The sequence below is a fragment of the Pteronotus mesoamericanus genome, unplaced genomic scaffold (assembly GCF_021234165.1).
Source record: "Pteronotus mesoamericanus isolate MK-2021 breed Mesoamerican mustached bat unplaced genomic scaffold, CSHL_Meso_final scaffold_21, whole genome shotgun sequence".
Classification (NCBI taxonomy): Eukaryota; Metazoa; Chordata; class Mammalia; order Chiroptera; family Mormoopidae; genus Pteronotus; species Pteronotus mesoamericanus.
The window spans coordinates 26,280,674-26,294,692 of record NW_026555310.1 but is presented as its reverse complement, the minus strand read 5'-3'; the positions used below and the strand labels follow the sequence as shown (position 1 = coordinate 26,294,692).

Sequence of the window (14,019 nt, the reverse complement as noted above, 5' to 3'; positions counted from 1 at the left end):
GATGAAATCCAGAAAGTATAAATTACAGAAGAAGTTTCTAGATTAAGCACCAGAACAATCTAGTATTGAGATTTTCATGGAGAAAAACAGCAGCAAAAAAGACTGACAAGGGGCCTCCAGTGGAATGGAAGGAAAATGAAGAGTGAGGTAGCCTGGAAGCCAGGGAAAGAATGTATATTAAAAGGCGATAATGATGCCTACATTAGTGGACAGTGAGATGCAATAATGTAGTAATAGCATGACATAACACTCAGCTCATAGGGAGTGTGCAATAAATGTCAGCTTGTAAGAGTAACAGTGGAGGGGGCGGTAATGTAGTAATGGAAGTAGTAGAATTTATGTGGGTGTTATTGCAGGTGCATCCTCAATGCTACATACAGCAAAATATTTCGAAGTGGCTCTACTTCAGCCAGCTGGTGACAAGGGCACAGATTTGTAACACTCTATGCCATGATCCTCTGGCAGTCTGATGAAACCTGCAGCCCTCTTCCAAGAACAGTGCTTTCTTTTTAAGCGCATAAAATAAAATACATAGGACTTAAAAAATGATTATGTTAAAATATGGTCATCAAAGTATGTAAAAAAACAAATGTGTTGTATGCTTCTTTATTAAATCATTAGATCACAATATTTAGTGAGTGACTAGTAATTCTCCTATTTTATCATAGCAAAAAATATGAACAATATTTCAATACCTGCAGCAAGTCTATTACAGAGAAATATCTGCAATTTCTATTGTTAGCAAATCTCACAAGTACTGATGATATTTTGTGGCTTGTTACCTACTTTAATAATTAAAGGAAGTGCTACATTTTAGGAAGAAATTTGGAAAATGAGGATGTATTTTTTTCCCACATATGTTCATGAAGCCCTACGTTCTAGCCTTGGACCTTAGTTTAAGAACGCTTGACTTGGAGGGTAAAAATTGTCCTCATTTAAATGTAAAATAAATTCCTATATATTATGGGAATTTGACATAGGAAAATCAATTGATGAGTAATTTAAGATAAAATATGATATAAAAATATATTCATGTATTTTTCAAAAAGGGAAACTCTTTTTAGACCCTAATAAGAACAAGAAGATAACATTGTGCCAATAAAACATCTCTGCTTCAATTCTGAATAAGTCCATCAATTTCATTTAGAGGGAAAATAAGATGTGTGAGCCTCAGTGAGCTATGTTCTTTATGCATGATATGAAGCAAAAGATGGAGAAGGTATGAGAATATGTTTACCTTTTTACTCCAATTCTAGAAAAAGTATTAACCATATTTTGTGCTGACAGATTATTAAGCAACGTTCTGGATAAGAGGCTCTGCACAGCCTCTTTTTCCTGATCTCAAGTGACAAATACTATAGGCATGACTACATAAGGGGACAATTTTGGCAGGAGAAAACAATACACTTTGATCCACCGTCATTATAGAGAGGAAATCAGTATGCTATGAGAAAAGAAAACCCTATCAAAAATATTTACTAAAAAAACCCATCATTTTATTTAGGAGAGTGGCTATGACTTATTTTGTAAAAAATATCAAATCCCAAACAGTTAAAGATTTACTTAGGATCCTGAGTGCTCTTTGGAAAGCAATGTGAACTGAAACCTTTTGGCCTCAAATTATTTGCTATAGAGATGTGTGAAAAATAGTTTTGTTTTGCTTTATCTTTCTATTTTGCATTTTATGCAATAGAGAAACCCATAGAACTTAATTTAGCTTTTTTTGAAAACATAATGTCATGGTGATAAGCCGATAAAGCCTTATATGTCAGGGTGAAAGAGTGCTTCTCCAACAAGCAATAACCTTGATTTTGTGATTCCTTTCACACAGGGAGTGTGGAGCAGGAACTTTTGTCAATTTTGCATCCTTGGAGAGGGATGGAAAGCTTCCATACAACTGGTGAGTATTCTTTTGGAACAAGCCTCTGGACAGCCTAGGTATGCTGTGTGTGCTCCAAACTTTATCTTACTGCCTTTGGGGGATAAATGGTTTTGCCTGATTATCCTAATTTCTTTGACAAGGAACTTTCAGAGGTTAGATATTCACGGAGTATATTGGTATATATTAGTTTAATACAATTATGAAGTAGCAAAAATGTCATAGTCTGCCCTGTATTGACTATATTAAACAAAGAACTAAATCATCAGTTATGCAAGTAGCCCATAACTGTGCACAAGAAGAGCTTAAATGCAGAAGCCACAATGAGCAAGTGGTGGCTGAAGGTATGACAGGATACCCCATTGAAACAGCATGAGACAGAAGAGCACCTCTACTTATAACTCACATTTCAGTGCCCAGGTACATGAGCCACGACGTCTGTTCAAAGATCAAGTAGAATGGAACAGCCCAGGGCCCTCAGCTCTTATACTTACAGGCAAATAAACATCATAGCCAGGAAAGTCCCATGAGAAAACATGGCACCATTTTTTTCTTTATTCTTGGTTATTAAGGACCTGGAGGGAGGGGGTGCTTTGAGAATTAAGAAAACTTTGTCAGGAGATTAAATCGGTTAACATTATACTTAACAATGATGTATGAGAATTAAATACTTTGCAGACAATACCCAACAAGACTGCTAATTAAGGAACTGCTTAATATGAAGCCACCACAGCTTACGTGATCTAGTTTGACTTTTGTGCAAGTAACTGTGCAAAGCACTTTTAAATATATTTATTTCATATTAGTTCTTAGTAAGTGATTTTTTTTCTATTTTTACTAATCCCCCAAAATGATTAATCTTAAAGAAATAGATATCTGAGACTGGGCATTTTACTCTACAGAATCAATGAGGGAGGGAGGACTTTATTTAAAATGTAAATTCTACTTCCCTGAGTTGGCACCGATCTACCTGATGCCCATTCTAGTTGAAAGTATGCTTGAAATAGAATTTCTTTTGTACTGTTAAGTTTTAGTTTGAGTGGAGTTTTGCTATTCAGATACCATTAATCCAACTGTGAAGAGAGAGAAACCCATAAACCTTTGATGGTGAAAACTTAGAAAACATTTCTAGGTTTGTTCAAATATATTAGCACTTTTTTTTCAAGGTTAAGAAACTAATTCATTGATATTTGTTTGTCACCTGGCCCACCCTTAGAGAAGGCCCAGTCACAGAGCAGTGATGAGTGGTCCATGAAGGAAATGATTCATTTATACGTGTGACTCAGGAGAGCTATGTATTGACTACACACCCAGCCACAACTTACAGAATATGGGACACCCATTATGGGAGAACTGAGGCAAAAGGGAATTCACTTCAGGGCCTTCTGACAAAATCAAGAGAATTCTCAGGCAACTCTTGGCAAAGACAGACCTTCCAGCACCGGCCCTTTCTGGCTGACTGAGAATAGATATCTCAGTGGAGGTTCATAATAGTTAAAGTGACAAAGTGACAGCACTTTCCCCCTAATTCTCAGAAAAACTACACATGCAGCCATAGGGTATTTTAAAATCTGCATGGATGAATATTCTATTTTACAAGTGATTTGAGTGTTTGAAATTGGTTTCAAACCACGCATTTTAAACCAGCAGTCTGATTTAGAAATAAAGTCAAACCTAATAATTTGTTCCTCCACTCAGCTGAGTTTCGGTTCAGATTCCAGACGAGGCAATTGATGAACTACTTTTCTTAAATGAATGATACCTCGAGAGTCATGCCATACCTCCATGTTAAGGGTTATTTTTTAGAAATTATGTCTAAGTTAAAATAAAAACAATATAGAAAGTCACAGTAGTTCACGAGAAGTGCAGCTTTATAAGAATGGGCCCTGAAAGCTCAGTCTTCACCAGGATCAGTATGTGTAAACTCACCACTTATATTTCCTCCCACAAGCTGCTGTTAGCTAGCAAATGATGTTATACAGGTTCCTTAAAATAGGCCTGAGCACTGCAAGGGTAATATCCAAGAATAAGACTCAAGGTAACTAATGAGGCATTTAAGCGCCTCATTTACGTGAATGCAAAATGTAATCACCTTATAGCAGACTAATTAGCACAAAATAAGTTGAAAAAAATATATCTGATTACAATAAGAGGCTGTGTGTGAATAAAACTGATTTTGACAATATTATAACACTTCAGCCCTCAGATTTAAATTTCATGGAATGGAATAATATTTAATTATAATTAAGGTGCTTATTTGACTTGATTCCAGTAAGTAATGTACTGCTATCTGTTCACAATTTATATTACTAACTCTTGCCACTTCTTCATCTTTACATCTGTTATCTATTAATGCTCACAGGCGTAGGAGTATATTTGCTTTCTTAACTCTGCTACCTTCATGTCTTTGGACTGATTATCTTTTGGCATTTTATATTAATCCTTGGTAAGTGGTTTTTTTTTTTTACTGTTTACCTAACATAGTATTTAAAACTTCGCTTTCAGGAAATAAGCAAAACAGAAAAATTCTTTTGTGTGTTGGCAGCATCTAAAATTATTAATCATACATTGAAGTGGATTAAAGCATTTAATGGTCCCAAGATGCTAACAATGTTTTCCAATTAAAATTTCTTCTTGTGATGTTCTTGGCATGCTCTCCTTCCATTTATTACTAGTCATTTGTTTTCTTCTAAATCCATCTATTGGCCTCTCATTTTGTAAATTTTGCTTTCCATTTTCCTTATCATCTCCATCCATTTCAAGGTTCCATATTGCCAAGAAAAAAAATATATTAAGGTAAAGAAATCCAGAGTACTACACCCTATATTTAGGGCCTTCCTATTTTTTTTAATAACAATGCTAACTCTTTAAGGAACATGGAGCAACTGACCATATTCAAGCCTCCTTGAATAATTATCTTATGTAATTGTCCCCACAACTTTGCCAAAGGTATTTTCACCCCATTTTAGAGATATGGAAATAAAGGCTTAACAAGCTTAACTGTCATAACATCACATTATATAGAATATTCAGCTTCCCAACCCAGGAGTCTCTGAAGTCTATTCTTTTCTCTGTAAAGAGTAGCCTCCTTTAAATACTTGCTTTCTTGGCTTTTAAATTATTATAATAATCAAATCTTAAAGAGTATCCTTTTCAGTTTAAAAAAATAATAATATTAATCACAATTGTCTTGAATTCTGAGACTACCATGTGTAGAAGTATTATTTCTTTTCCTGAACCATAAAAAAAGGTAGTGCTTCCCCAGAAAACTGACAAAAATATCACCTTTAAGCATTAGTTCATGGTGTTTAGGTAGTAAATTATGTACATACAGATAGATCCAGAAATGCGGACAGCTTGAGGAGGACTCAGAAAGAAGAAATTTTAAAAAGTTCATGGACTGAGAAAAAATGGTCTATGTTTGGGGCAGGAGAAGGAAAGATGAAAAGCAATCTGGAGAGTTATTTATGCAAAAGGACAATTGATCAAATGTTCTCCAGCTCCTCTGAGAACAAAATAAATACAGCTGGCAAAATTTAGGACTCTAACTTTCAATGGAAGAAATATTTTAAAAAGGACTTCCTCAAATACTGATAGTTAATACCAGAATTTGTATTTTCTTTAAAAATAGAGGCTTGAGAAAAACTTTTGAAAGGCAACACCAATGTATAAGTAATAAAGTCAGAGGATGTATTAGATGATGAGGACCCGTTCACTCCCCGACATGTGTTTTTAACACAGTTTTCAGTACAGGACTTCACCATAGTCAACACAATATTTTTAAGTATTTAATGTCAGGTAGTTTTCAGGTATGAGAAGTGCATATAAATTCCAATTTGTCCTTAGAAATATAAATTTACTTTTAACTCAACATCTAATCATTTTTGAGTATTCTACCTATCATAAAATGCTTGTAAAAAAATACTCTCAAGGTACTCTTCACAGATTTCAATTGAACTAAAAGAAAGAAAAATGCATATAATATTATATTCGTTCCCCTGTTTTTCTCATTTTTCCACCGGTCATTCTAAGCTTATATCAGGCAGGCGTATGCTTATTTGCATGTCTTTTTAAATAGGTCTCTCTGACAAACACAAGATCAAATTTCAGCAATCCCTTCAAGGTCTAATATTTGTAGTACTAACCAAATAACAGGAGACCGAAGTGAGAGGTAAAAACCCTTCAGTGTGGTTTAAAAGAACTACCCTGAAACTGTAAATGGTTATCTCCAGGAGAGAAGAGAAGACAAAATATAGAGCCCTATACTTTCTGTCACTTTTAGTAAACTACACACATATCAACCTGTGAAAATATAGTGAAAAAAAATCATAATCTATGGTTTCAGCCCTAGACTTGAGCCATGCCAATATAAAAGAAGTAGAATCTATGATCCCTGCTCCTAATTTAGCTCAGTCCTCAGCAAGCCACTCGAATTCCCCATTTGCTACTTTTCATCTAATTACTCACCCACCTCCTCTTAATACACGGCCCAGTTCCTTCTCTAAACTGTCACCTTCACGAAAAGATATGTTTCTATTGATTTTCTAAAATCCTCCCAATGTCTCTAGTGGTTCGTGTGGAAATCAATTCTGTTTCTCACAGTGTCGCTCGAATCTTTTCCCAGGATAGTAGCAGGATCAGAGTAGAACACCAGTGCTCAGTTGGCTTAGCCTCCAGATCACTTTCCACCAGGATTTCTGACTTTAATAACTACCTCTACTGGATTCAGTGTCATTACTCTCCTGTTTCTTACTAACATATTTACCCTCATGCTGTACTCAAATATCCTTTTGCCTATTCTAAATCGTCAACAGTTGACATCGCAAGCATGAAGCAACATTGACTTTAAAATGCTCAACTTTATTTATGGTTATTGCATGTTCTATTCAGAGAATGATGTAACTCTAAAGGCCTTTTTTTAAGATTTGGGGATGATTTCCATTTGGCTCATGACAAAGTAAGTGCTCATGAAATTGGAGATGACTAGATTTTTTTCAGGGGTGGTGGTGTTGTTTATGTTTTTAGCCATCATAAATCCCGTGTCTCTGCCATTGCTTTATATCCTTCTTTGCAATGAATTCCAATCTAAATTCCAATCTGGGTGGCTTTCTAAGACTGTCATACCATGAAGAACTTGTAAAGAATGCATCTTAGCTTCTTGAAATCATTAGTTTTGAACCTTACAAAATATAAATGAAAGGGAAAAAATTTTAAGTGCATGATCCTATATGCATATATAACATATGTCTGATGATTGTTATTTATTAATTTTTCAGAAAACCTATTGCAATGACAAGAATTTTCTCTAAATATCACCCAAAATCTTCATTGTAACATCCATACATACACTATCTTTTTTCATAATATGCCAAAGTTAAAATTGTTAGTGAAACTGTAAATTATGTGTTTAAAAGTGGATTTCCCCAGATTTTAGTCTTAGAATTAGCACAGCAATTAAAAATGTAGGGAAAATTATATCAGTATTGCTGTGGAGTCTCATAATTCAGTCCTATCATGTCCCATAGCCTCAGCAAAATCTAGCCATAACACTGAAAGTTGTACATAGATCATGAAGACACGTACTTAAGATGATAAAAGTATGATAGATAGGAAGTCAGATCCACCATGCGGTAGAATTTCATATTGGTTTAAAGTTCATTCGGTCAGTGAATGAGACCAAAAGAAGAATGAGGGTCTCTGCCCCATGAATCTGATTTCTGCACAGCTGCTGAATAGCAGCAGCTTAATGGTTCAGCACTGAATTTATTCAGTGTCATCTTGCCACATACATTTGTTTCTTCCCAGTTTCCCTGAAAGTCTGTTTGGATAAGAAAGGTTTCTTTCTTTTTTTAAAAAAAAAAAATTTGCTCCCAATCATAACATACTTTGGCAGCCTTCTGACTTTGCCAGAACTGTTATCTATGCTAACATTCTGCTTTCATAAACGACTTAAGTAATTGGTTCCTGCTACATGAAGTGAATGTGGGATTCCTGAAGTTAACTCATTACAAGAGCTGAGTACAAAATTATTCAAGAGGTATTTCTTTAGGTTCCCAAATGGTTATATGACACAGTTCGGTCTAATATTACAGTGTTGTTGTTGTTGTTGTTGTTGTTGTTGTTGTTGTTTTGAGGGGATAAGGGAGAGGCAAAGTAAAAACTGGAATATTTATTCCCTTTAAATCCCAAGTATAGAAGACAAAGAGGGGATGAAGGAGAAAAAAATAGGACAGGAACTATTGAATGGATTGTCTTCACTCAGAATTGGGAAGAAATAAAAACCACTTGAAACCAGAAAGACCCCTTGCCCCATGGATATTTCTCTACATTTTCTATCCTGCTTTAATTTCTCTCCATCCACAAGCCCCATTTCCACAGTGAGACCTCAGGAACCCAAGTCCAGTGTCCAGTTCTTAATTGAATCATTAAGTAAAATGGTCAGAGTGACATAGCAAAGATATTTGTTTCAATTTAATTAAATAAGCATTTATTAACCACTCGCTATGTGTTCCATTAGCTGTGCTCAGCTCTGGGGGAAGGGTCAGTCTAGCAGTCAGAAAGACTGACAGTTGACAGTCAGACAACATGAGCAAAACTTAGTATGTACTATGAAGGCACAGAGGAGGTGGTGCTTTATTCTGCTGAAGGCTTTCTGGGAGTGGAGGTATCAGAACACTCATACTTCTCATTATAAATAAATATTTTTGGCCCATAAGAGTACTCAAATCACACCTGGTTATTTTCTGTAGAGTGCTTATTTTCTGAAGGTTTGGGTGCTTCCATCAATTTTTAAAGACTGTTGAAAATTACTTATAAAAAAGTATCACTCACAATCTTTATAATATTTATTATTTATATAAGACATTAAAATACAATAATGAAGTGTTTCAGCAGATTCTATCCTAGCATTAGCTAACTAGGTTAGGTATCTTGCTTGTTGGTTAAAAACTATTCCCCTAAATACCCTCTTAGAAATGTAACTAGTTGAAACATTCCTTAGCATCACATGTATTTGAGCTTACAAACCAGTAATGAATTAAGAACAAGCAGATTATAGGTTCAGTTTTTCAAATAGCTTACAAGCTGGTATAAAATTGAATACGAACATGCCATTGTAGAACTATGTAAGATACAGGCCAACGCTGATAGCATAAATTCACATGCCCAACAAAAATGTCCAAAAAAGCTATTTCAGTCTTTAATTAAGAGACCAACATATATACCCTCCCACCATTATTTCTCACTTTTATTCCCTGATTCTGTACTTCTTGCCTCTAGAATTGGGAGTATTCAGACAGTTGACACTTATATACATTTACAAAATACTTTAGCAACTTAATCACCAGTAGCAAGAAATTATATATTTCCAAAAATCTGTTTTTGACAAATATTAAATATAAAATGTAGGAATGTTCCTGTAATCTAACAAGAGTTTTAAAAAATGAGTCTGAAATTATTATCATTATTTTCTCATTTAAGGAAAACTAATTAAACAAACCTGAGATATGTTTAATGAAAATTAAATAAAATTGAGGTTCCTGATGTAATTATTTAAAACTTTTCAAGCTTATTCATTGCATCAATGAGTTCTTTTTTCTAGATAAATTTGTCTTATTTTTTAATTTTCAGGAGTAAAAATGGTTTAAAGAAGAGAAAACTGACTAAGTAAGTGTTTTTATTATTGAGATATAATTGACCATTAACATCGTGCAAGTTTAAGGTGTACAATATATAGGTCTAATGCGGTTACATATTGCAATGTGGTTCCCAGCATGGCGTGAGCTGACACCTCCGTCAGGTCACGTAATTACCATTTTCCTTTTGTGGTGAGCACACAGAAGGACTAGTCTCCAGTAGTTTTGAAGTGTATATAGTACAGCAAGTTATTCTTACTATTTCATTTTAAAATACTTTATTATAAAATGGTCTTCCTAATGATGTTAACTTTACAAATTAAAAGAATTGCTTGTTCAAGTAGAGGGGATGCTTGAGAAAGAGGCAAGGAACATTGGAGATCTTATTCCCAGGCGTATGAAGTCATTATGGCTCAGATAAACGCTTATAAAAATTTATTTAAAAAGAAAAAGAAAGAAAGAAGCAAATGCATATTAAAATAGCTGAGCTATAATATATTGGTGTGTTTACACCGATAAATGGTCATGACTATCAAGAAAGTGTGTCGCAGAAATCATGTCAGAGATAAAAAAATCATCATATGAAATCTGAGAAAGAATGGGTTGTTAGGAATTATAAAAGTCAAAGTCTGTTATTCTAAATCTATAAAAAATTTAACTTTTATCCACAAAAAATGTACAAAAACCTTTGCCACTTTGTGTTTTGAAGTTCTGTGTTTATTGCAGGGAAAGACTTTTAGTATATTTGATGCTATAATAAATGCTTTGAGAAATGCTGTCTCAGGAAAATTTTATAATAAATAGAAAAAGACAATTGCTCTTGCTAGCCTGTGGTTTCTCTTATCTACTGAACTGTTAAGTTGTAAGAATTAAGACTCTGATGGGTGAAAATTAACCATCAGTTGATTTCAAAAGCCTAATTAGATTATCACCTCCAGGCCTTTAGCTAAACTGTGCATATAAAGAGTGGAAAGTCCCTATAAATAGAGCTCATCCTTGATGCTTGCCTAGGATAGAATGTTAGTGAATTAATATGAGGTAGTTAGGGGTTCCAGCCTGATTTATGGCATCCATACTAATGGGAGAAAAGTCAAGGACTACGTGATACAAAAGAAAAGTTGATATAAAAATATTTCTGTTTAGCCTTAAGTGACACAATAAGTAACAGAATCATTTTTCCCTAAATCTATTTCAAATCAGTATGCCTTCCATTGGCATATATCAAGTGATGGAGGAGAGACAAGACCAGCCTAAAGAGAGAAGAGATGACCCCGGGAGGGTGACTTGGCAGGAACAAAAACACTCCGACTGCCCAAATTATTGGTTGGGTTAAGAGAGGTAGAGAGACGCAGACTAGATCAGTTAAAGGACAGAGTCTTGGGACCAAAAGGGAGACTTTATTAGGGCTTGTTTCTCCCGAGACACAGGCAGAGAGGAGAAGGAGAAGGAGAAGCAGGGTGTGGACAGAAGTTTGGGTAGAGTTTAGCAGTGGTGGAAACTGCCCACAAGCCAAAACATTGCATCAAACCAGCTTCCTCCTTCTCTCTTCTCATTTTGACTCTAATCCTATCTCCTTCTCTAAAAGCTCTGTATTGAGAGGCTTTCTTCCTCCTCCCCCACCTTTCTATTTGCTTTCTCTTTACCTCTTCTCTTTCACTCCAAATGCTCCCCCCACCGCCATGTGCCCTTGGCTCCCCTTTCCCATCCCCACTTGTCTTCATCCCTCCACTCCTTTTCTTCACCTTCTCTCTCCGCCTTGCCCTCTACATCTTGGTCCCGCTGATATCTGTTCCCTCCAAGCTTTTGGTTTCTCCCCCGTACTAAATTCTTCTTCTCCCTGATGTTCATACTTGTATTTCCTGGCTCTTCCTCTATCTCTCTTTTCCCTCTTTTTTCTGCTGTTGTTTTTTTATCCTACTCTCTTGATTCTCTTAGTTTTGACTCTCGCATCTGGAGCACAGGGTAATGCAGGCTGTGTCTAGCTCAACCATCAATAGAGCAGGATAACATATGTGAATATTTTAGATCTATAGTGTTGTATGTATGTAAGTGATTAATGTTATTATTATTAAGAAAAATAGTTAAAGTTTAAATGTATTATCTGGGAGGTATAATGCCCTTTAAAACCTAAAATCTTAAAATAAATTAACAATCAGGTTAGCTGGTCAACAACTTCAAACAAATAATTATAAAGTACTGTGTATTTGCTATGAGGACATAGGGCCACATGTACCATATTTTGCCATGTATAACACGTACTTTTGTGCAAATTTTTGAGGGAAAAATAAGGATGCACATTATACATGGGTAGTACTAATTTTGTATCAACATAAGTGTTTTTAATTCTTTTATTTATGCTTATGTGTTAAAAGTGTAACTCTGGGATGCAATAACAATATCTGTACACAAAATAATACCCTGGAATACGATGTTCAGTTTTGTTTCTAAATATAAGTAAATAAATAATTGAATTAAAAAATTAAAGCAAAAGATTTTTTCCTAAATGTTTGGGCCAAAAATGTGGGTGCACATTATACACAGGAGCACAATGTACACAGCAAAATACGGTAGATGACGTAAGCTGAGTGACTTGGAAGAAAACTACAGGAAAGGTCAACTGTGTGGACCGTGTCCAGTAGAAAGGCTTGGGCTAGGTGACCAGAGTGTAGCATGCAGGGGAAGTTGAGGGAGCAGGTTGGTATTGGTAGATCCTAGAAGAGGTAAACAGCTACAGAAAACTACAAGAAATAAAACGTAACTTTTAAAAGAAACAAAAAAACAAGAAAAGCAGTGAGGAGTTTTTCTACAGATGCAGAAACTTATGCTCAGATGTCTTATTTGATTGTGTCTGTGAACCTACCTATCATTTTGCAGATATGCAGGCCTCTCGGCGGGGCTCTCTCAGAGGCAGGCCCTGGGAGCTCTCTGGATGTATGTTATGCTCCACGCCACAGGCCTGCCCCGGTTCTGGGTAGACGGTGTAGCAAGCAGCCCCATTCTTTACCCCCATAAAGCTTGTTTACACTTACAACGTTCTTTATATACTACGCATAACCTTGTGAGATGGTATGATAATAATATTTTATAGATGAGAATGTTGAATCTAAGAAGAGTTAGGTAAATTCTCCAAGGTCACACAATAAATAAAGTAAAACCATAACTCAAACAGGTCTTTAGAGTCTAATCCTTTGTTCTTTCCCCCAAACCAGAGTTTTCTAGAAACAAGACATATACATGTGTATGCATGTATGCAATATTTTACTGCTAGAGTAAGAGCCAGTTGAAGATCTAGAGAGCTTTCCTATCTCAAGGAAGTTTAATGTAGTGGTTCTGTTTTTTATTACAACATATTAGAGGCTGCTAACTTTAACCAAAAAAGAAAAAAAAAAAGGTGAGTGCTAACCTTTAAGAAGCAAAACTTCTATTTTCTCCAAGAAAATTGTTCATGTTCAAGAAATACAGTGTTAATACCTATTGATAGGATTTTTAAAACATTTCTTTGTGTTTGATAAAGCCCGGTTCAACTGGATGACTTTGACGCCTACATCAGGGACATGGCCAAAGACTCTGACTATAAATTTTCTCTTCAATTTGAGGTGAGTGAATAAAGTAGACCCTGCCCTCTGTGGCAGAGAGGACATGGGAAGTGGCAGGTTTGTATTGGTGTCATTTCCAGGCTCACTGGCAGCACGTGGGATGAGGCTGCGTGATGAGCAGGATGGTAATTGAGCTCGGGGTGTCTGATGTGCTGGTTCAGAGGTGGGGTGTCCACTCCTAAGTATGGTAATATGTCAGGGCTTGGGGAGCACAAATAAAGGAAAAGAGAGGCAGGTACCAGGGTAAACAAACATGGGTATGGGAGAAGCCACCCCTGAAAATCAAGGTGAGACTGCAGGAGAAAACAAGTTGACGATCGAGATCTGAAACAGAATTTCACCTTCAGGGGATGTTTGGTGTTTCTCATGTTACTTCGGCCACAGCATGAGGTGGATAAAATGGACCCGTTTGTCTTCTGAGCATAGGAGAGTTTATAATGGGGCTCTTAGACCTATAAGAGTCTTGGTATTCTAATTAATATTTCTTTGTGAAGTTGTGTTTTCTTTTCTTGAAGGAGTTGGGGGAAGGGAGTTACACATGGTTTGTGTAGGAAAAAAATGTGTGAGTCTGGGTCTCGGCAGTGTGAGGACTATAACTGGTCCTGGAGTTTTCTTCCCACAGATGACATAGCATGTGTCACAGTCTACATGGTGCACATCCTTCAGGTTACTTACAGGGTGGTCCATGAGTCGGGGAAACCAGAGAAAAAGGAAAGATAAAGTGACTTTTCTAAATTCTGCATTTTTTTAAGCACCAAAGGTGTTTTTTTCCTGTGAAATACCAAGCTGTAGAAGGTAGCTTTCTCCTCATTTTTCATATTTACTCCTTCTTTCCGCCCATCAGCCAAAGACAGCTATGGTCTGCAAGAAGTAGCAGGATCCTAGTGTGAAAATCCTAACCGGGAAGTTA

At 35.9% G+C, this 14,019-nt stretch overlaps 1 protein-coding gene across 1 annotated transcript in view; it reads left to right on the top strand.

Moving 5' to 3' along the window:
- PTPRO (protein tyrosine phosphatase receptor type O) overlaps positions 1-14,019 on the top strand; it is a 196,335-nt gene that overhangs the window by 159,249 nt on the left and 23,067 nt on the right. The window contains 4 exon segments of the mRNA XM_054590802.1: positions 1,832-1,900; positions 4,242-4,325; positions 9,509-9,544; positions 13,028-13,109. Of these exon segments, the coding sequence (XP_054446777.1) occupies positions 1,832-1,900; positions 4,242-4,325; positions 9,509-9,544; positions 13,028-13,109 (271 nt within the window).